Here is a 24,459-nt window from a genome sequence, read left to right as displayed (position 1 = left end):
AATTGGCCACACTAAATTGCCCGTAGTGTTAGGTAGGGAGTAAATGTAGGGGTATGGGTGGGTTGCGCTTCGGCGGGGCGGACTTGTTGGGCCGAAGGGCCTGTTTCCACACTGTAAGTAATCTAATCTAATCTTTAGAGAGGGTGCAGAGGAAATATCCAAGATGCTGCCTGGATTGGAGGGCAGGTCTTGTGAAGAAAGGTTGAGGGTTTTAGGATTGTTCTCATTGGAGCGAAGAAGGATGAGGGATGACTTAAGAGATGTACAAGATGATGAGGCATGGATAGACTGGATAGCCAGAGACGTTTTCTCAGGACGGAAATGCGTATCATGGAGGGGGGCATAATTTTAAGGTGATTGGAGGAAGGTTATGGGGAGATGTCAGAGGTAGGTTCTTTACACAGCGGTGGGTGCGTGGAATGCAGTGGTAGTAGAGTCAGATACATTCGGGACATTCAAGCGACTCTTGGATAGGCGCGTGGAAGATAGTACAATGAAGGGTACCTAGGTTAGTGTGATCTTAGAGAAGGATAAAAGGTCATCACAACATCAAGGGCTGAGGGGTCTGTACTGTTATGTTATATAGAGAAGCCAGCACTTGCATAGGTGCGGCTGGATTAAGTAGTCTTCTATTAAATTATCTATGATTCTATTATCTTTGGATTTGTGAGAGCTCTAGAGTGTCTTATTTTAAAATAAAGATTTGAGCTCACACTAAGATTTAAAGCTTCCCATTAATGAAGTAGCACTTATATGGACCTATGAATGGTTGAGTGCCCAACGTGCTAGTTGTCAATATATCAAGCAAACACCCATATCTGTTTATTTGCTGTAATCACTGGGCTACCACCAGAATGACACAGACACCACTTCAGCTTACACTGGTCTCTCTTGGATCAAACATGTTTTCTTTCGTAGTTGAGTAATTTATTATATTAGACTGAAGTGGTCCTTTGTGTGGTCAATCCACTATTTAAAATTAAAGCAAAACAACAAAATATGTATTCATTAACATTTTTATCATATTGTACCATTTCATTCACCATTTTCTTTTCTCATTCTCTCCAACACATTCCAGGATTCAGCAAGGGGGTAAGAATACAGAACATAATCTGACACACAGGATCTGATGAAGCTAATTAAAATGTCCTGCACACTTCTGCCATTACATCAAGAATTAATGACTCCTGTAATTATAGCTATTGGTTTCTCTTTGTTCTCCCTGCCAGATGGAGATGGCTGATACCAATTTGAAATCCTGGTCAGCAATTCACCCTCCCCTAGCTGAACAAGAAACAAGTTAGTCTTTGTGATTGTATTTGGCCAAATACCTTGGAACCTCTTTTGACCATGGGGACATGAAAATGTTTTTACACAATGAATTGTGAACTGGAAATGCATTACCTGAATGGACAGCGGAAGTAGACTCAGTGGGGACTTAAAAGGAAGTTGAACAAATAATTAAATAGATTTCTAAAATATTCACTGCTGTATGAATGAGCAGAGGGTGAGTGTAATTGAATTGCTCTTTCAAAGAATTAGCACAAGTAGAATGGGCTAAATAGTTTCCTATTGTACTGAGCCAGGGTGAAAAGGAATTTCCCAAATTCCTTCCTCAATTATTCTTAAAATTTTTTTGATGTTATGTTCTACCCCTCGCTGTCAATCAGAATTCTATATGGGAGTTATGGCAAACCAGGCTAGGAGAGTTGTTTGTATCAAGCTTTACAGTGGAAGATACTTTTAACATTCCAGTAGTACTAAAGAATACAGAGGAGAAATTGTGTCTTTTCACTGTCCACTACACTTCCAATTTGGTGTTATCTGCAGACTTACTGACCATATCTCCTGTATTCATATCCAAATAATTTTATACAAGTGACAAAAATCAGCCCTTGTGCAAGAGAATCTCTTTCTAAGGTTAGAGCAATATGGAGGACTTTGCTTCCCTACAGCCAGTTTGAACATTTGACATTAGCTCTGCTACAATATCCAACTTCAGCAGCAATACTCTTCTCTGTGGGGAACACACATAGTTCTTCCTGTTGCTCATGTCTCTTATTCTCATTCTGTCTAGCATCTTTGTCTAATTTGGAAGCAGTCCATCTAAAGCTGAGAGGACTTCTAGTAGTTGATATGGATTCAGCACGTTCAAATTTAAGGTCAGATGACAGTAATGGACTGTTTCAGTTTGAATGATATGTAATTCTGTAAATTTACTGAAATATTTTTAAAATTACATACAACACAACTTTACAGTGAACTTTATTAGGCATAACATATTTACATGGTGCAAATTGTAAACCAGAGTCAGAACAAATGATCAAACTGTTAATGAATGAACAGCATCTGCAACATTTTGCTTTTAACAGTTAATGTGTGTGTATAAAATAATTCTAATGCAAAATGTTTTGATCTGATTCACAGTCAACTTCACAGATGGCAGTTAGTCAGCTCGGCACATTGAGCACAGCCCCAAGGCTCAGTACTGTAATTTCTCACTGTTCCTTATGCCATTGTTGAGATGCCATTCCAAGGAGGATTCATTTGTAAAGTTTCTGTCCTTCAGTTCCTGGGCCATATGATATAATCAATGAAAAGTCATTTCATGCCATCCCACCGTTCATACTGTGCTCAGCAGACAAGGTTGTTTCAATTTGGAAAGAAAGAAAGTGACTTTTCTTGTGCTTTTTAGTTGTTGAGTTGGTGTTTCCTGGAAACACTTCCTCGCTGGCAATGAACCCAGTTTCTTTCCTGGCTTTCCTCTTCGCGTTCTTCTTTTCCCGTTTGTGAGCTGCAGCCATGTTAGCAATCACCTAAAGAGGCAAACACTTTCATTTTTCCTCTTTAAAACTTCTGACATCAACCTATCTCAAAGTCAGCCGTTAGATACCAATTTTTAACATTTTGCAGAAAATGTGAAAATAGGGTACAGAACAATAAGTAGCTAACATCCAAGTTCATTAAATATTCTTCAAATACAGACCTGTATTTGTTGTTTTTTCTGCATGGATGGGGAACAGAGGGAGGAAGTGAATGAAATGGGAGTTTCAGTCAATAAGATAACTCTTTCAACCTGTTTTAAAATCTTTAAACTAAAGCCATTAGGACATTTGTGCATGTACAACATGTTTGCCCTGAGAGGTGCTGTTCTTTACGTAGCCCCAAACCTTTCTTCTGTATCATTTCTTGTAGCCACATGACGAGCTGCTGAAGCTGCTAATTCTCCACAAGAATAAGCAGCCAAAAATTATGGGCATAAAGTATCAGAATTATATTAGTTACCAGGCATGTTTACTAAAAATATAATAGCAATACATTTCTCTCCATTCTAATTTGAATTTTACTTTGAAAAGATGAGAAAGCTTTGATAAGTAAATCTACAAGTACATCTGTAGCAATGTTATATCGTCAGATTAACAAAATGGCTTTCCAAAAAATGTCTATTTTTGACAGCTTTGTTTTAAACGTTAATTGCAATATGGTAATAGCATGACCCACACTTGATTAACTATTTACGATTTTATTTCTACCTCAAACTAGAGAGAATTTAGAAAAAATATTTCCACAATGGTATTTTGGTGTAATTCATATTTTAACTGTGATTTTGTTTGAATAAAACTCAACTCATCTAGACATCCCTTGGCTCACTAGTGTTGTAAATGATCTTTACTGTTCCTTTGGTGCAGCAATCATCAAAATATTCAGGCTTATTCCAGCATCCAGTCTTTATTAACTGATACCAACAATCAAATGGAAACTAACTCTGCTTTTGGCCTTGTACCAAGCTCTGTAACTTACCATTTCTTTAACTGCATTTTGCTGCTCACTCACAGAATTAGTAAACTCGTCTATGCTTTCTGTTTTGATGCCACAAGTTTCTGGTGACCTGTACTCGTTAGCAATTTCAAGTTTTCCCTGAAAACACATGAACATAAACATTTAAGGATATTTAACTTTACATTTGGTGTGGTTCAAACTGCTTTCTTAAATCTACTACAAATATAAAATATTTGATAGATAAAGTAAGCCCCTTTTACACATGTGGGCATCACTGGCTAGGTCAGTAGTTATTGCTCATGCTTAGTTGCCCCTTGAAAATGGGGGTGAGCTGCCTTCTTGGATGGCTGCAGCCCATGTGTTGTAGGAAGACCCACAATGCCCTTAGGGAAGGAATTTCAGGACTTTATCCCAGTGACAATGAAGGAACAGTGATATATTTCCAAGTCAGGATGGTGAGTGGCTTGGAGGGGAACTTGCAGAGGGTAGTGCTCCCATGTATCTGCTATCGTTGGTCTTCTAGATGAAAGTGGACATAGGTTTGGAAGGTGTTGTCTAAACAGCCTTGTTGAGTTACTGCAGTGCATCTTGTAGACTGAACATCCGTGGTGGAAAAAGTGAATGCTTGTGGATCACGTGCCAGCTAAATCGGCTGCTTCATCCTGAATGGTGTTGACCTTAAGTATTGACTACGTCACACTTAGTCAAATGTAGCCTTCATATCAAAGGTGGTCACTTTCACCTCCCCTTTGGAGTACAGCTCTTTTATTTACTTTTAACTTATGCTTATTAGCCCAATATCTCTTACTGAGAATTTACTAGAACTTTTTTTTTAAGGTTAGGATGACTGACAACCTTGACTATTTTCAGCTGATCAGAGTGAGCATGGATATATAAAGGTAAGTCAGGTATAGTGAATCGGATTAAATATTTTCAAGAAGCAACCAAAGCACAGAAAGGGGAAATGTCTACAGATGTTAATTTATACTGACTTTCTGAAGGCATTTGATAAAGTTCTTCATAAAAGAATGTTGGCTAAAATAGAAGCTTGTCAAATTCAGGAAAGGTTATTAACTTGGTTAGGTTACTAGTTTTGTGGAAGTAGTCAGAACTGAGATACTGGGAAGGACAACACCAGGATCTGCATGTATCCACAACTTAGATGATGAAATTTTCAAGTTTGCTCAGGTAATACAGTAAGCAATTGTAAGTGGAAGCATAAAATTACTCTGACCTTGCTGGTTTACAGAAGGGTGGAATGGTGATAAATGGATTTCATTGTAGAAAGGTATGATTCCATCTGCTTTGAATCTTAATCAGATGTAACAGAGGAGGCCCAAAGAGACTTGGGGATTCCAAATAAGATCTTTTGAAGTCTCAAAAGATGATACAGAAGGTAATCAAATATTTTAAGAAATTCTAGCCTTTATATCTAAAAGACTAGAATACAATGAGATGGGAGTCATATTTCAGCTACACAGACACCTGGAGTTTTTGGGAGAAATAATAGGCAATGCTCATTATGAAAGATCTAACTGGCCTTGGAAGAAACAGTGCAGATTCACTAGAATACCTGGATCCAAAAGGTTAAAATTACCAGGAACAAACTGCATTCTCTGTAATTTAGAAAATTAAAGTGATTTTGATGGAGGTTTTCAATATAATAATGGGAACTGATAGAGTTCTTTGAAATAATGGTTGTGGGGTCTTTACTGTCCATTTGAAAAGGCAGGTAAAAGGCCTTAGTTTAAGACATCATCCAAGACATGGCAGTTCTGACAGCATAGCACAATGCAGTACTAGACCATCCTTCACAAGATTGGGTCAAGGACTCCTCCTTCTCACTGAAAGCTGCTCGAGCTTTTTGGAGTATTCCCAGCATTTTAAACTTTCATCCAGTCATGGCTTCTGTTTCTTGACTTTCATGGAAAGTTACCAGTCTTCACTTTGAGCAAGACCTTGCAAAGCAGAACAGCAGAAACCCCATCTGGGGATGGTCTCCAAGCTCAGATTCTCCACATCCAGGTAGCAATTTAAAACATGGTGAAAATGTGTTGCTGGAAAAGCGCAGCATCCAAGGAGCAGTAGAAACGACATTTCAGGCATGAGCCCTTCTTCAGGAACTTTCCTCATTTCTGAAGAAGGGCTCATGGCCGAAACATCGATTTTCCTGCTCCTTGGATGCTGCCTGACCTGCTGTGCTTTTCCAGCAACACGTTTTCAGCTCTGATCTCCAGTATCTGCAGTCCTCACTTTCTCCTAAACAATTTAAAACATACCTACTTTACTTTAGTGCGTTAACTGTTAGTGACCATTAGTGTAACAAAAGAAAAATGCTGGAAACTCCTAGTAGGTCAGGCAGCACCTGCACACTGAAGATTGTCAACTTAATGCTTCAGATCAAAGACGTTTTGGCAGAATCCCTTGCGGAGATTAGCAAAGAAATATCTTGTTGCACCACATATAAGCAATTAATTAACAACCCATAGTGGATTCATAACAACTGGAGGCTAACAACATTTTTAGTCCTACCTCAGATAATAGCCGAGCTTCTCTATTATAGAGTAGAAAGAAAGGTGTAAACTTAGTACTTGAATTTACTGATGTCCGAAACTCAAACAGGACAGGGTCCAAACAGTCATCCCATTCCGTCTGCTTGGAGTTTACTGTATTTCTAATTGCTGCTTTTAATATTTCATTGGTTCTGTCATCTAGTCCAGTGTACTGAAAATGTTCAGCAGGAGTCACTTTGTGATTAATGTTCCATCTTTCAAAAAGATTTTTGCTGACCTACAATAAGTAAATAAAGAAAATGTTTAGAATGTAAGGCTAGAGAAGCACTGATTCTACCCCAGCACTATAAAAATTTCAGACCAAAAAATCATAAAATCCCTGCAAGTGTGGAAGCAGCTCATTCAGTCCATTGAGTCCACGCCAACCCTCTGAACAGCATCCCACTCAGGCTCATGTGCCTATACTATTGCTGACTTCCTGCTGCTGTGAGGCAGCAGTGCTAATCACTGAGCCCACTGAGTGTTGTCCTAATGGGCCCAGAATATTTCAACATGTACAAAACTGCCAGACAGTTTCCTTCTAGGAATCTGTAATCCTCTTCTAGGATTGGAAAACAACTGATCAAATTAATGTTGTAATTTCAAATTCCTGATCTGTGGAATATACACAAGCGTCGAGACAAATTTCCAGGGGAGGGGAGAAAGAATGTAACAAACTTGACATGCAGGGGGCTCTTCCAATTATGAGGGCAAAGAAGATATATTAGACATAGGAAGACAAGGAGCCCATTCAGCCCCTTGATCATGTACAACCCTGAATGAGATCACAGCTGATCTGTGACTTAACTCTATCTACCCATCTTTGCTCCATTTCCCTTAGCCTGTTTAGTAAAATACATTTGTTTTTATTTAAAAATGATGATCAAACAAAATTCTGTGGAAACTTGACTGTTTTGCAGCATCTATGGGAGAGATAGGAGTTAATGTTTCACTTGTAGTGTCCCTTTTTCAGAAGACCAGGTTGGACAGATTTCTGATGAACTAGTGAATTAAGGGTTGTGAGGGGAAGACAGGAAAATAGAACTGAGGCCACGATCAGTTCATCCATGAGCTTACAAAATTGCAGAGAAGGTTCTGTTTCCTGATCCTGATTTTTCTGTTATGTTCAAACGGAATTTTATCCAGCTAGAAACCAGACCATGTCATCCATTGGAATTAAGAGCATAACAGTCACACTGTCCATTACGTGGTTAGGGAAAGAGAGAAGGAAGAAGTCTACTATGTTGACTGAAGGTATGACTTAACCTATCTTGACTTTCCAGTTTTATGCCAGTGTCTATGTAAACACACAGACAGAAACAACAACCATATGAAAAGACACATTACCTCATCACAAAATACTCTGCTTTCATTGGAGAATATGTCTTTTGAAGCCCCAAACCTGTATCAAATAAATAACATTTCATGAAGCAAATAATTGCTTAATGTGGGGATGAAGAGATCAAATAGCACTGGTGTTCAAGACAAGCTCTAGATTTAGAAGCAAGCTCAACAGAATGGAGACTTGCTTCTGCTGCTGCCATTATGGTTATGGCCCATCAGCATCAACTACCTCAAAACAGCCATGAGGGAGATGGCATAAATAAACTGTGTTCACTGTGTGAATGTTACCAATTTCGAAATATGTTAAATAGAACATTGGAATAGCAAGCAAAACAAAATAAAGTATTTTTTAAGGTGCAATTTGAAAACTAATATAATGGAATAACTGGGAATAGCATAGGATGTAACCAGCAGGTGGTCCTTGCACACTGTCTGTTTTTGAGACTCCTTGAGATCCTGAAAATGGCCTTGAAAATCTGGGTGGCCCTGTTCAATTGGTGCTGAGATGTCGACACACCGCCTCATCCTATGAGTTTTAGGAGAAGAAACAGGAATACCTCCATTCAGCACCTCGAGCTCTATGTCTGTCATTCAAGACGATCATAGCTGATCTACATCAACTCCATGCCCTGCCTGAACCCCATTCTTCATTTAGTGTCCAGGAATCTATCCATTTCAATACAGACTATGTTCAAAAATGAAACGTCTACCTCAGCCTTCAGTAGAGAATTCCAATGATGCACAATCCATTTGAAGACATTGTGCCTAAACTCAATTCAACATAGCTCCCCCTCATTGGTGATCCTGCATTCCAGCCAGGGGAGGATGGGGGAAATAGGGGCGGCACGGTGGCACAGTGGTTAGCACTTCTGCCTCACAGCGCCAGAGACCGGGGTTCAATTCCCACCTCAGGTGACTGTCTGTGTGGAGTTTGCACGTTCTCCCCGTGTCTGTGTGGGTTTCCTCCGGGTGCTCCGGTTTCCTCCCACAGTCCAAAGATGTGCCTGTCAGGTGAATTGGCCATGCTAAATTGCCCATAGTGTTAGGTAAGGGGTAAATGTAGGGTATGGGTGGGTTGCGCTTCGGCGGGGCGGTGTGGACTTGTTGGGCCGAAGGGCCTGTTTCCACACTGTAAGTAATCTAATATAAATATCTAATACAACCTCTACAGGGTCTACCATATTTCAACCCTTCCTAAATGTTATGGATTTTGATGAAGTTACCCACCATTCTAAACAGTTGGGAACATCAACTCCATCTCCTCATTGAACAGCCCCATCACCCCTGTATTTCTTGAGGTATGGAGATTTCAAAAGAACTTCATGCCAAATCTGAATAAATCCTAAAATGAGAATTATAAGATCTGCATTTGCAGTTGGTGTTATGTGAAAAGCAGTGGGCCTTTATTCCCAGCTCTGAGGGACACATCTCAGACTTTGGATCAAGAGTAAACTTTCACCCATCCCCAACTACAATGAGAAGTTTACTCACCTCAAGAAAAACAAATAACTTATGTTACATTGAGAACATAAGAAAAAGCAGACAGATTAACATATTTTGAGGAAAATACCTGTAAAAAGTGGCAGCCAACCCCTTGGCTACTGACAAAGCATCTTTCTTCTGTATTGGAATTGCTTCAACCCACTTTGTGAAATAGTCACTAACCATCAGTACATAGGTATTTCCGCAGGTGGTTTCTGGGAACGGACCTGTGAGGACAGTGAGGCAGAATCATAAAATTGTTACAGTGCAGAAGGAGGCCATTCGGCCCATTGTGCCTGCACTAGCTCATTTAATGAGCATCATTACCTAGTGCCAATCTGCTTTCTCTCCATATCCCTGAATGCTATTTCTATCCAAACAGTTACCCAATACCACTTTCAATACCCGAATTGAACCTGTCTCTACCACATTTGCAAGCAGAACATTCCATGCCCAAACAACTTGCTATGCCAAGCCAAGTTTCTCCTAACTTCAGCCTTGCTTCTTTTTCAGATCACTTTAAATCTGTGCTCTCTACTTTTTGCTCCTTTTATGAGTGGAAACAGCTTCTTCCTATCTACTCTATTTAGCCTGTTCAAGACATTAAAAGCCTCTATCAAATAAATCTCCTCTCAGCCACCTTCTCTCCAAGGAGAACAGTTCCAACTTCTTCCGGTCTATGGTCATCACCGAAGTTTGTCATCCCTGGAACCATTCTGTTAAATGCACTCTCTCCAATGTGTTCACATCTTTCCTATAAGGTGACGCTCGTAACTGTACATAATACTCTGGCTGAGGTCTAACAAGTGTCTCATACAACTTCAACATCACCTCTTGCTCTGTACTCCATCAGTTTACTTACAGAAAGCAAACATTAGGGAACAATTCACAACTGAAGAGCTGCCTCACCAATGAGATTGAAGCTGAGAATTTCCCACGGTCTGGTAACTTTCAAGGGTGGGAATTTACGGTTCACGTTCTTGTAGTGTTCTGCATGCTGGCAGGTCTCACACATTTTAATCTACAGGTCCAACACAAAAATCAGAATTGGTGCTTTAGGAAAATTACTTCTCAAAAAATCAAAAATTAAAACAAACACTTTAGGGAAAACGTTGCACAAAGTTATGTTCAGAGATTGGAGAAGGTAAAATTAGTCTTTGAAGAGATAAGCGTTTGGATTAATTTGATCAGATTCATGAATAAATAAGGAGAAACTGTTTTAATTGACGTAATTTAGAGGACAAAATATTTGGGATAATTACCAAAAGAAGCAGTGGGGATTGGGTTTGGAGGGTGTAATGGCTGCTAAGATCTTCAACACAGGGAGGTATGATTTAGAACACACTACCTGAAAGTGGGGTGGAAGCACAATCAACAGGAACTTTCAAAAGGAAATTGGATAAATACTTGAAAGGAAGAACATTTGCAAGATCATAAGGTAAATGAAGAAGGACTTGAAATTGAAGAGCAAAGAAAACTCTAAAAGTGACGTTCAGAAAAGAGAATGGCAGTATGTTAGCTATTTGAAAGGCTGCAGACATCTCTCCTACAAGTAAAGTGCAGGGCAGCAGAAAGAGGGTAGGCCTGGAATGACAAACATCACAGTAGTTACAGATGGGTGACAATGGATGTTTGAGAATGGCACAAGACAGATGAGTATTGCATACCATGACAGCAGATCCCCTGGCATAGATTGAATGGGATAATGGGGTAGATGGCTCTTTCAAAAATTTGGCAAAGGCATGATGGGCCAAATAGCCTTTTTCTGAGCTGCAAAGTTCTGTTGCAAAAACTTAATTTTAAAGAAAAGAAATTGGCGATTAGGATTATTTTGTGCATTTTTTGCTTACCCAGTCAACAACATCCTTTACAATCCCCAACCAATAATATCGGCTTTGAATTCTATGCACGGTCTTTTTCTGGCCCAAGTGGCAGCCAATATCAGAGAAATGACATTCCAGGAATATCTGTCGTCGCTTCTCACGATCTGCCACCACTTCTCTCTTCTCGTCCTTCTTTGGCCCCACATAGTACAAACAACCACCTTAAAATGACACAATATACGTCACTACAAAAGACTGCACACCAACCAATAATACAGCTGGGCATGAATCTGCGATAGGTCTTTGATCAGGGATCAATAAACGTTTTATGTTATTGACTCTATTTCAATTTTTTTTCACAAATATTTACACAAATAATGTTACAATGAAATATCAAAGATTCCTCTCCATTCCCAGCAGCTTATGAAATTGTCTAGACAACACTCCTAAGCTTCTGCTCTGAAAGAACTCTTCTTTAGACCCATTCACTTGACACACTTCGTTTTCCTGAAGTGAATCAAGTAATGCATCTTTTTTCCTAATGTACAGTAGTTGAAGGGCTGAATAGCTGGCTGTTGTCCATGTCTGTGTCCAGATCACAATTTTCCCTAACGACTGCAATAAATTACTTAAATATGATTTCCCTTTGGCACAGCCTAATTACCTTGAACTTATCCAAGTGTCTTGTTATAACATCTTCAAGAATAGTTTCTAACGTTGTCCCCATGACTGGAATGTGTGTGTAGTTCTGGTTGCTACACTATACGAAGGACAAGATTGCATGGGAGAAGGTGCGGAGGAGATTCAGCAGGATGTCATCTGAGATGAAAAGTCTCAGTTACAAGGAGAGACTGGACAGGCTGGGTTTCTTTTTTCCTGGAGCAGAGGAGGATGAGCTGGAGCAGGGCTTGGGAAGGTGATCTGATTTTGAGATGCATAGAGAGAGGAGATTGTGAGAATCTCTTCCCCATGGCAGACGTGTAGAGGGGATCTGAGGAGCATAGAACAGGCCCTCCGGCCCACAATGTTGTGCCGAACATTTGTCCTAGCTTAAGCACCTATCCATGTACCTATCCAAATTGTTTTTCACAGAGGATGGTAGATTATGGAACACACTGTTTGAGAGGGTGGTGGAGGCAGGTACTCTCACAACATTTAAGAAACCTCTGGATGAGCACTTAAACTGCCAGTGTATCACATGCTACAGATTAAGCGCAAGTGAATGGGATTAGTATAGTTTGGTGTTTATTAGTCAGCATAGACATGGTGGGCTGAAGAGTGTGTTTCTGTGACTGTATACTGTGAGCCAAAGTGTCAGAGAAGTGGAAGCTTCACTCAGTGGTCTGTACAAGATAATTATGATAAACATGGAATTGTTTGCATCACATGAATGCTGCAACTCAAAAGAGAGAAAGTACTGGAAATACTCAGAACCTGAAATATTAATACTATTGCTCTCCCTGAAGATGCTGCCAGAATTGTCTGCATCTCTGGCATACACCTAAGCTGCTGGAGGAGGTGGTATGAAAGTGGCAGCTCAGAGTAAACTGGAAATACACCCAGAGAGTGGTGAGGATTTGGAATCCACAACCTGAGTGTAGTTGAGCTGAATATTTTGGATGGATTTAAAGAGGAGCTGAACATAGTTACAAGGAGAAAGGAACTGAAGGATAAATTGATTGGAGTGAGATGAAGTGGGAATGGAAGGATGTTAGTGTGTAACACAAGCAAAAACCAGAAGGGCCAAATGGTCGTCTGTTTGGGAACAGTCACTGAATGCGTAAGGATTTAACTGTTCAGTTATCATTTGGGGGGGGGGGGGGGGAAAGAGATTAACACAGAGATATCAAGCATCAAAACAAGAGACAGAAACACTTAATTCTCATCAACAAAGCGTTGACCAGAAAACCAGTGAAAATGAAAAGATACTTTCACCAGAATGAATTTTATTTCAGATTATTTGAATTTATTGGAGCTTGGGGGGACAGATGTCTCAACCCTGTACCTGACCCCTCCCTTGGGAGGATCCCCCCCCAATCAGCCTTCCATTGAGACACCACTGGATTAAACCCCCTACCCTGAAGGAGTCTGCCCCACACACACCAGGGGAATCCCCATTCCCATCCCACCTCTGAGAACCCCCGCTGAGGCAGCTCCACCGAGGGGTCACCCCTCTCCCCCCCCAACCTGAGGGGGACACATTCCGCCCCCTCACTGAAACCCTGAGGGACACACACTGTTCCAGTCGCCGCCCACCCCCCCGGACAGTGACTCTCCTGAGTTGTCTCTCACCTTCCAGCTGGAATTTCTGTGCATACCGCTTCAGGTTCTTCTTCTTCGCCGGGCAGAAGGTGGAGGGGAAGCGACCATCGGACAGGTACCGCTGGATGTCCCCAAACTTACTGCCCGGCTCGGCCATGGCGACTCCGGCCTGGAGGGGGCGGACCCCTGCTCGATTCCCCGCCCTCCAGCGGAGGCCGGAACACTTTCCGAGCGGACCGGAAACACCCGGATGGGTTTCGCCGTCGCACAGGCCGGAAGTGGGCGAGGAATCGTCGCCTGAGCTACGGGGGGGTGACCAGACTTGCATTCCTGTAGCGCCTTTCACATCCTCGGGATGATGTCTGTATTGTACACAGCAAGATCCCAGGCCGTAAATTGTAACAATCAATCATCTGTTTCTGTGATAAATGGTTAAGGGGTAAAAATTGGCCTCAGGAACCTGGGCTTACCCACCTGTCAGTATTGTCCTGGACTCAGAACGTACAAGAACACAAGAAATTGTAGTAGGCAGTTTGGCCCATCAATCCTATCCTGTCATTGAGAGACTGCAGCTGATCTGCCACAGATCTCAACCTCTTTTTCGCGCCAGCTCAACCCTCTGGTATCTGTGCTAACTCACTGCAAGAGCAACCCAGCTCCTCTCAGCCAGTCCTCCCCACCCAGAGAGTTACTAACAAATTACTTGATAAACAGACAATCCAGGCCAACAGTTCACAAAAAAAAGCAGATCCCAATTAATGGGTATCGCCCCAAGATTCCCAGCCCAGAATCATCACTGGAGTATCAGCAGCACAAGGATTGCAAACCACAGGTGATCTTCCATTCACCAGGTTTAACTGCAATAACGGAATGATACTCAACCTGAAGGATTCCACTTGCCTGAAAACACTTGTGAATTTGGGTTGATCTTCATTAGGTAAGAGGTGTTTAAAAATGTGAAAGGAAAAAGTAAGTAAGGAGAAACTCAGATTTACTGCAAAGAATCTGGCGAAAGAACATAATTTTAAAAACTCAGCACATTATAGTGAATGTATTGCATGAAAGGACAATGGGAGCAGATTCATAGGAACTTATAACCACATACAGAGAGATTCCATTCAGCTCATCATGTCTACTCCAACTGAAAAAAACCAGCCACCCATTCAAATCCTACTTTACAGCATCTGCTCCATAGCCTTGCAAGTTCCAGTGCATCAGGAGCTGATCTACATTCCTTTTAAATGAGTTGAGGCTTGCTGCCCCAATCACCAAACTAGGCAGCAAATTCCAGACACCAGTTACCCTCTGGATGAAACTGTGTTCCTTCTAACCCTTTAACCAATCGCCTTAAATCTCTGTGTCCCCAGGCAAGTGACCTCTCCACCGGGGGAAACCAATCTTCCCTGTGTTATATTTCAAGCTGATTTTATTTCTCCACAAGTCAGATGCCAGACTGAAATCTGTCTTGATAGATCGAGGTGGTCTTTAACCAAAATATACATGCAATAAAACAGAAGTTTATTACACAAAAGAAATGGAGATTAAATAGAAAAATCAATTTTTTAACAAATAATACAAATTTAAAAGTTTTCAAAATACACAATAAAGTATAATCCTAAAAGCCCTCCTTTAAATTACTCACACCAGAGAGAATTACTTTCTGTTTCATATCTGTAAGGCTTACTTTAATTGTGACTTCAATGTCCCGATCTGAAAATCTGATAGCCTTCAACTGAGCTTGGACTTTCACAACTTCAAATTACCCCTCCAGAGTTGTAATCAAACATGCTAAATTGCCCGTAATGTTAGGTAAGGGGTAAATGTAGGGGTATGGGTGGGTTACGCTTCGGTGGGTCGGTGTGGATTTGTTGGGCTGAAGGGCCTGTTTCCACACTGTAATCTAATCTAATGTAATCTAATCTAATTCTGCTCTGGTCCTTTTTAAAAACACTTCTTAAAATGAGTTAACCTCTTTCTTAACAGTGTTGAACTACCTCTCTTTCTCAGGATCAACTGGTTTATATATTCAGCTTCAGCCAAGACTTTGCAAACTGCCCCAAACCAAAACTAAAAAGCTTTTCTCACCACATTATGTGTGTTTCTCCTAGGCGCAAAAAATTCAGAATCTTCTATCTGAAAGCCTAATACACAATACTATTTATATTGCTCACCTATATACTTTCACAATGCGAAGAAATTCTTATTAGCCTCCCCAAATTATGTCTCAGATAAAATAAGAATCATAGCTCCAGAAATATTTTTAATTCCTTCAGACAGAGAAACCCCATGTCACTAGTTCAAACTTCAAAAGTCCAAAATATACAATATATTGATCAGACCTTTCCCCAAAGAAGAATGAAAATGAGTCTTTAACAGGTATTTTCATTACTCAAAAATTGTCTTAACATTATTTCTATGTCACGTCAGCAAAAGTAACATGTTGACATTAAACATAGTGAGTTACACAGCAACCTTATTTCATACTAATTCATGGGCCCTTCATCACTCAGTACCCTTCACATGTCTTTTCAATAAATAATCCCCTATAACATTATCTTTTCCAGGCACGGGAATAAGTTTCAAATTACACGGTTGAAAAATTACACAAGTTGATCTGTGACAGATTGTGAGTGTCCAATTCATTGAACTGAAATAGTTGTCAGTTTTTGTGCTGAAATATTCCTAAGATGATCAAAGGATTGCGGTCCATATAACTAATAGTTTCTTCAACATTGTTGATGTAAATCTCAAAATGATGGAGAGCTATCACAAGATTCATTTTTCTCCTTTATCACTGCATAACTCTACACCAAGGTCACTGGCATTAATGGTTTGAATGGCCTTAAATTTGGCATGGCTAAAGCTGGCATGTTATCACATCTTTCAAGTTTTCAAAAGCACTTTGACACTCGTGTCTATTCAACTCTCTGCCTTTTTTTGAACAAATATCTATTAAAGGTGTAACTCTGGTACTGAAGTTCACAATAAACCTACTATAAAATGCACTCATGCCATGTTTCATCCTCAGCACAGGAAATCCAAAATAGCCCATACTCTCACTTCTCTAGAGGCTACTTGGTATTGGACTACAATGTGGCCCAAATAAGTCACTTTTGCCTTGGCAAATCCACTTTTCACCAGTTTTACAACCAAATTAACTTTCTGTAGTCAATTAATCGATTCAGTCAAGTGGTATAAATGTTGTCCTAAAGTTTGGCTAAAAACAACCATTACATGGTCCTTTAATTAGTTACTTGGTTAATTATTATTTAATTATTGAAACAGTGTTGGTACGGTTAATTATTATTTAATTATTGAAACAGTGTTGGTACATAGTCCATTCCCAATGGCATGATTTTACATTGATAAAGTCCATCTGGTGTTATGAAAGCTGATATTTCTTTAGCTCAATTAGTCAACCAAACTTGCAAGTATCATTTTTGTGACAAATTGTGAATGTCCAATTCATTCAATGCAGTCTTCCAGTCTCGGAGGAGGATAGAAGACTGTTTTTGTTACAATATTGACTTTGTGATAATCAATACAAAATCTTTGCGATCCATTCAGTTTGGCACCATCCCAGTAGGTGAGGTTGAGCTATGACTTCAATCACTTATATCATTGTCCATCACATACTTAATCTTTTCCGTCACTTGAGCTAATCTGAGTATATCGAGTCTGAACGGGTGTAGTTTTATAGGTAGTACATCTCTCACATCATCAGGAACAGTCAAAAAGATTTTTCCAAGCATATTTATGATGCTGTAATATCCTTCGAGAGTCACCTCAATAGCATCAGATTTGATCCTTTAAACATGTTTCTAATCTGATTATCAGAGGATCAAATTTTGACTTTTCATTTTCTGATTATTATCTAATTATTCTGATATTTCTATTTCACTCTATTTCTTTCAAATAAAATACACTTTTCTCCTCACTATCCTTCTGTCACAATTTATTTTCATGAAATCAACATGGCACACTTTCTGAATTGTTCTCTTGTCTGGAATATTCATTATATAATTCACATTATTGCGTTTCTTTTTGATTCGATAAGGTCCAGTTAAACTTGCCTTATTTGTTCCCCAAGACTAATACTTTGCCTCCTGTGATAAAATTTTTAACTTTGACCTTTTCATCTGGAGTAGCTTTTGTTGTGATTAGCACCCTTGAAATGTTGTCTAGCCAACCCTCATATTCTAGTCAGATCCTCTCTGAAACAGGGTTGGAAGCGTAGTCACTGAGGTTCATCTCTTTAATAAATTTAAGCGGTCATCTTCCACGTCCATGTATTACTTCAAAAGAACTAAATCCATTGTATTCATCCAGAGTGCCCCTAAAGATAAATAGCAATGTTGGAATTCCTTTATCCCATTCATTATGATATTCTTGCCAATAAGCTCTAATCATTGTCTTCAAAGTTTGATGCAATTGTTCCAGTGTACCTTAATATAGTGGGTGGTAAGCAAAAGATGTATGTTATCGCCTTATCATCTCCATGGACATCCAGTCCCTGTACACCTCCATCCCCCATCATGAAGGACTCAAAACCCTCCGCTTCTTCCTTTCCCGCCGACCCAACCAGTACCCTTCCACTGACACCCTCCTTTGACTGACTGAACTGGTCCTCACCCTCAACAACTTCTCTTTCCAATCCTCCCACTTCCTCCAAACCAAAGGAGTAGCCGTGGGCACCCGCATGGGCCCCAGCTATGCCTGCCTCTTCGTCGGATATGTGGAACAGTCCATCTTCCGCAGTTACACTGGCACCACCCCCCACCTTTTCCTCTGCTACATCGATGACTGTATCGGTGCTGCCTTGTGCTCCCATGAGGAGGTTGAACAGTTCATCCACTTTACCAACACCTTCCACCCCGACCTCAAATTTACCTGGACCGTCTCAGACTCCTCCCTCCCCTTCCTAGACCTCTCCATTTCCAGCTCAGGCGACTGACTCAACACGGACATTTACTATAAACCGACCGACTCCCACAACTACCTAGATTACACCTCCTCCCACCCTGCCCCCTGTAAAAATGTCATCCCATATTCCCAATTCCTTCGTCTCTGCCGCATCTGCTCCCAGGAGGACCAATTCCAAAACCATACAACCCAGATGGCCTCCTTCTTCAAAGACCGCAATTTCCCCCCAGACGTAGTCGACGATGCTCTCCACCGCATCTCCTCCACTTCCCGCTCCTCCGCCCTTGTAACCCCGCCCCTCCAATTGCCACTAGGACAGAACCCCACTGGTCCTCACCTACCACTCCACCAACCTCCAGATACATCGTATCATCTTTCGTCATTTCCGCCACCTCCAAACAGACTCCACCACCAAGGATATATTTCCCTCCCCTCCCCTATCAGCGTTCCAGAAAGACCACTCCCTCCGTGACTCCCTCGTCAGGTCCACACCCCCCACCAACCCAACCTCCACTCCCGACTCCTTCCCCTGCAACCGCAAGAAATGCAAAACTTGCGCCCACACCTCCCCCCTCACTTCCCTCCAAGGCCACAAGGGATCCTTCTATATCCGCCACAAATTCACCTGCACCTCCACACACATCATTTACTGCATCCGCTGCACCCGATGTGGCCTCCTATACATTGGGGAGACAGGCCGCCTACTTGCGGAACGTTTCAGAGAACACCTCTGGGACATCCGCATCAACCGCCCCGTGGCTGAACACTTTAACCCCCCCCTCCCACTCCACCAAGGACATGCAGGTCCTTGGCCTCCTACATCGCCAGACCACGGCAACATGACGGTTGGAGGAAGAGCGCCTCATCTTCCACCTAGGAACCCTCCAACCACAAGGGATGAATGCAGATTTCTCCAGTTTCCTCATTTCCCCTCCCCCCACCTTATTTCAGTCCCAACCCTCTGACTCAGCACCGCCTTCTTGACCTGCAATCTTCTTCCTGACCTCTCTGCCCCCGCCCCCACCCCCACTCCAGCCTATCACCCTCACCTTGACCTCCTTCCACCTATCACATTACCAACGCCCCTCCCCCAAGTCCCTCCTCCATACCTTTTATCTTAGCCTGCTGGACACACTTTCCTCATTCCTGAAGAAGGGCTTATGCCCGAAACGTCGATTCTCCTGCTCCTTGGATGCTGCCTGACCTGCTGCGCTTTTCCAGCAACACTGTTTTCAGAAGATGCATGTTGTTTTATTCCCACTTAGTCATTAGTTGTTTGAGTATTTGTGATATATTCCTTGATCAGATAACATTCTTTGGACGTACCATAGCTTGCAAAACTTTGAACTAACTTTTACACTACCGTATATAGTAATTTTCTGTAAAGGCACTGCACCCAGAAATATTTCGGAAACATCCATAATTATTAGAAAACCCTAGTTTTAGGCAGGGCTGTACACAATGTATTAAGACCCTGCCAAACTGTTTTTCAGAAGTTAGTATTAGAACTAAAGGTGCAGGTTTAATTGAAAATTGAAGTTTCCCTACTACTTGGTATGGCTGGCTAAATTTGATTACGCCTTTATGTAATCCTGGACAATAAAATGTTTTAATATTTTAGCGTGTGTCTTCCCAACATCCAAATTGGAATATGTGAAGACCATTGCCCATTGCTCTTGGCTGGTATTTGAGGTATTTGCTGTTTTCTCACTAATACTTTGTCTTTCAAGTCATGACACTCAGGTATTGTTTGTGATTCAGTTTCTGAGTCAGCCGTTTCATATAACTGTCAATTCCTGTTTGTTGCATTTCTATTAAAGAAGATCAGCTAAACATGGCAGCCTCATTCACTTTACCTTTATTCTATTATATTAAATTTTCAAAAACTGTATCAAATAACTGCATTTCAAAATCAACGCCCTGTTTCAGACTCCTTTAGTTCCTGTCTAATTCTACAGGCCTGAGATCTAGGCACAACAGAATTAGTAGTAATCAGGACGTTCCTCTTACAACATTCATTGGTTGTTCTGCTGCTCTTGCTGAATATTCTTGAACCTGCCAGATCATTCCTCAAAATAAAATAAATTCCTTTTTTTAGGAATTCACTTTACTACTCCTAATACAACTTTTCCATTCAGCAAGTCACTCTATAATCAACTCTGTATAATGTTTTTTCTTAATTTCCATGTATACCTTTCACTAAACTTTTCTTCTTCTTAAACCCCCTCTAGAAAACAAATAGCACTATCAGCCAGCATCACTGACTGACCTCTAGAAGTCCTAAATTTTAGCTGATAAATGTCAGACTCAAGCTCATAAACATTGAGTATTGCCTCTTTAATATACTCTGCAGATTAGTTTTACTGCTGTTACATGGTAAGAGTTGTACTTGTCAAAACACTGCAGAGACTGTAACTCTTTACTTTTCTTTATTTTTCACTGGGGACCGGTTTGGGAAAAGCACTATGTTACAGAAAGGACCAAGGAAGGAGTTGCTGTACTTTTGTAAAGCATGTAACTGAAACTCATTGTTGGTGGTGTTTACACTGCTGCTTTATTCAAGCAGCAGGGGAAGATATGGATAGATGGTTCAACTCTGGAGGTCTGTGTAGACAGCGAGTTTTGGCTGGTAACAGGTTGCTGATTGATCACAATTCCACAAACAAGTTATGGATAAAGCCATCAGCTTGACAACTATCTGATTGGCTCCCACGCAGTTGAACAGCTCGTGGATGTGAACGATAATGGCAGAAGCTTTTGGATTGCTGCCAGAGCAGATGACATGCCTCTCTCTCTCCAATAAACACCTAAAGCCTGAATAAAGCCTGTTTATTTTGTCCTACCAATTGCTGTAAACTTACTGAGACTTTATAATTTGTGAATCACTTGTTCTGTGTCTCCTGCAAATAAGTAAAACAACTGAGGGATTTGAGAAATTGAAGGAACTCCTCCATCCAATCCTGAGAACTTGTGCCATTGGACTGCTTCCTCAGTTTTTTTACCTTCCATATTTTTATGTGTGTCTCTATGTATGTGTGAAGAGGGTTTCAGAATGGAGTGTAGGTTGTAACTAGTAGAGTTATCAGTTGACATTTCACTGTTGTTTCCATCTTTAGAATCTGAATATATGTAATAAATAGTAATTCTTGTTAAATACACAGTCACTTTGTCTGTACTTTCTGTTAAGCTGGGTATCTTTCACAGTAATTGAGGGATTTTTGTGGAGTTAGATAAAATCTTTAACTTTTGTGATGAATACAGGAATATTGGGGCTTGATTTCCAGTGGCCTACTCCAGTGAGGTGTAACAATATTCTAACATTAAAAGGTCAAATCTCTTCTGGCTACTTCACCTGTCCGGCTACCTGAGGTAAATAAATTTTGACACGATCCTCCATAAATTTAGGTACAAATAATAGATTCTTGATTATATCAAATTCCTCACTGGAATCACAATAACCTCTGAGCTACTACCTCCTTCATCCTTCCTTATTCTAAGCTTTACTTTAGCCAAATAATGTTGTATAAAGTTCTCTTTGCAGTTAAAAATTTTAAAAATGCTATATTCCTTTTCACTTTGTTTTTCATTAATTTCCATTATCCTCCATTTTTCATTTTAAGTTTTCTTAACTCTATGTCCCTTACGCTGTGTTGGTACTTTCATTTCTAACTATATTTTAGCTAATTCCAGTCATGACATCGTAACTTCAGGTCTCCTTTCTTCCAGTTATAAATGTTGGATAATCACTGAAAACACCTCAATTGAAAAATATCCTGCTTTTATTTCTACCTTCAATGTATCACCAATTCTCAGCTTAGCTTTAGTCAAAGGTTTTAAATAATTCTTTTTATATCTTCCACTTCGAGAACTTAGCAACATTCAAAGCCACATTCAAATTCCATACCCTGGAACTTCACCACAATATAACAGCTTTATGTCCAGAACTGCCACCCACTCATTACTTTTAAAAAGTATATTAAAAATTCCTGTCTGAATTCCAGCAAATTCAAAAATCCAACCAAGAGTTCCCAACCGTTATGACCCAGCTGATGTTATTACTGGATGAGTCAAATTCCAGTCTGAAACCTGGCCTGGTAGATCACATTCTATTTCGGTTTTAATCACATGATCTTTCACTGGAACACAAACACGAAATGCTGCAGATTCAGGTTTAACAATAAAACAGAAGTTTATTACACAAAAGAAATGAAGATTAAAAAAAAAACACACTACTTACATATATCACAATTTTAGAGATTTTGGAACAGTGAGATAAAATCCACATTAATCCTTAAAGCCTTTCTTTACAGGACTCACACCAGAGAGAATTTATTTCTATTTCATACCTTTAAGGTTTTATTTAACAGGGGCTTCAATGCCGTCTCTTCAGCCTCTTCCTGGAGTCTTCCTACAATTGTTTAGACATTCTCAGTTTGAAATGACTCATCTAAGGTTTTAATCAAACAGTTCTGGTCTTGAACTTTTAAACTAAACTCCTTAAATGGCAATAACTTCTTCCTTAGCAGTTCTCAACAACCTCCCTTTCTCAAGAGCAACATATTCAGCTTCAGCCAAGACTTCGGAAAACTGCCTCAAATTTAAACCAAAGTGCTTTTTACTCCATGTTATGTTTCCCCAAGTCCCCAAAAAATTTCCAGAACCTTCTATTTGAAACCTAATGCACTATGCTGTTTAATTTGTTCTCTTGTATTCTTTCTCAAATTAAACCAATTCCTATTATTCTCTTGGAACTATGTCTCACAGATAGTTTTAAAACTAAGAAATCACCGTGGTTACAGAAATACTTAGAATTTAATCATAAAACCATCTTCAGGCACATAGAAGACACATATACCACTAGTCCAACATTCAAAAATCCATAATAAACCAAATTAATATATATATTAATCATATATCTTACATCACATCTGCCCACTCTAACCAAGCCCCTCATTATTTTGTACCCCTCAATTAAGTCACCTCTCAGACTCTATTCTTAGGAAACAACCCGTAAAATATCCAATCTGTTCTCATAGATACAATTTTCAAGTCCTTGTGACATTCTTGTAAATCTCCTCTGTATACCTCCTACAGCAATCACAATTCTCCTGTAATTCAGGCAGTGCACAAAACTCCAGGTGTGGTTTAATGGTTTGTTTATACAATTCCACCATTACATCCCTGCTTTTGTATTTGATAACTTGCTTTTTGAAGGAAAACATCCCATATTCCATCAATACCAGTTTACTCAGCTGCCCTGCCACCTGTGAACATGCACTCCCTAGCTTCTAACTTAATTGTATAATGTGCAGTTTTCTTTTGAGATGTTAAAGGGTTAATTTGTTCTGAGAGTCTGGAAGAAACTGGATGTCCAGGGTGGAGGGTGGTATGTTTCTCTGTCTTGCAGACAGAATGTAAAAAAACTTACATAGCCATCTCCTGCAATTCAGAAACAATTTAAGTAGCCATCTCCTGCAGTTAAGAAAAAAAATTAAATAACCATCACCTGCAGTTAAGAAAGAATAAGGACACCGCGGTTAAGAATCTAATGACACCGTGCAGATCAGATCCTGCAGTTAAGGAATGATTTAATCACATTGTAGTGATTTATTATTTCCAGAAACATTGTGTCTTTGGTGGCATCAGACTGTGCTGTAAAATCCTATATAAAGGAGGACTGTTCCCTTGTTCAGAGAGATCTCTTGACACGGCTCCGCAAGCCCCATGAAGAGTGTTAAAGGTTCCTCCAAAAGCTTGTACTTGCTTAATAAATTTTGGTTTCACAGAAAGTGGAGTATTGCAGTTGCATTAAGTGTGTAAGAATCTCAAGGAAAAAGAACCTAGCAGTTTGACCTCCCCAACCTCTGCAACAAAATCAGAAATTGATGGATAAACTCAGCTGGTCTGGCAGCATCTGTGGAGACAATGCAGAGTTATTATTTCAGGTCCAATGATCCTCCTTCAGCACTTCCCAAACCTGTCTTGAACTCCATTTGCCACTTTTCTACACATTTGGCCAAACCATTGCTATCTTTCTGATGTTTAAAGCCAAGACGTTTTAGAAACGAAATACATTCATACTGAGTGTTACTGGCTGGGCCAATGTTTTCACCCATCCCTAGTTGCCCTTCATAAGGTGGTGGTGAGCTGCCTTCTTCAACCTCTGTACCCCTTGGGGGTGTAGGTATATCCATCGACCTGTTAGAAAGGGAGTTTCAGGATTTTGATCCAGCTACGCTGTCCATATATTTCCATATCAGGATGGTGAGTCATTTGGAGGGGAACTGGCAGGG

At 40.3% G+C, this 24,459-nt stretch overlaps 1 protein-coding gene across 4 annotated transcripts in view; it reads right to left on the bottom strand.

Annotated features, from left to right (window-relative positions):
* Positions 1 to 2,249: 2,249 nt before the first annotated feature.
* The window catches only part of LOC140488040 (gypsy retrotransposon integrase-like protein 1), a 28,758-nt gene continuing 6,548 nt past the window's right edge, over positions 2,250 to 24,459 (bottom strand). The window contains exons 1-8 of one of the 4 annotated variants that reach the window (XM_072587650.1): positions 13,274 to 13,586; positions 11,009 to 11,202; positions 10,068 to 10,179; positions 9,247 to 9,385; positions 7,680 to 7,734; positions 6,313 to 6,570; positions 3,802 to 3,918; positions 2,252 to 2,816 (exon numbers count right to left, since the gene is read on the bottom strand). In XM_072587650.1, the coding sequence (XP_072443751.1) occupies positions 2,607 to 2,816; positions 3,802 to 3,918; positions 6,313 to 6,570; positions 7,680 to 7,734; positions 9,247 to 9,385; positions 10,068 to 10,179; positions 11,009 to 11,202; positions 13,274 to 13,571 (1,383 nt within the window). In that variant the 5' untranslated portion in view covers positions 13,572 to 13,586 and the 3' untranslated portion in view covers positions 2,252 to 2,606. Of the gene's footprint in view, positions 2,817 to 3,801; positions 3,919 to 6,312; positions 6,571 to 7,679; positions 7,735 to 9,246; positions 9,386 to 10,067; positions 10,180 to 11,008; positions 11,203 to 13,273; positions 13,587 to 24,459 lie in introns of those variants that run through there. The other 3 variants (XR_011962989.1, XM_072587652.1, XM_072587651.1) reach the window with 3 other exon arrangements.

Source organism: Chiloscyllium punctatum, chromosome 17 (assembly GCF_047496795.1).
Source record: "Chiloscyllium punctatum isolate Juve2018m chromosome 17, sChiPun1.3, whole genome shotgun sequence".
NCBI lineage: Eukaryota > Metazoa > Chordata > Chondrichthyes > Orectolobiformes > Hemiscylliidae > Chiloscyllium > Chiloscyllium punctatum.
Note: the sequence above shows the minus strand (reverse complement) of the source record. Positions and strands in the feature narration are given on the sequence as shown.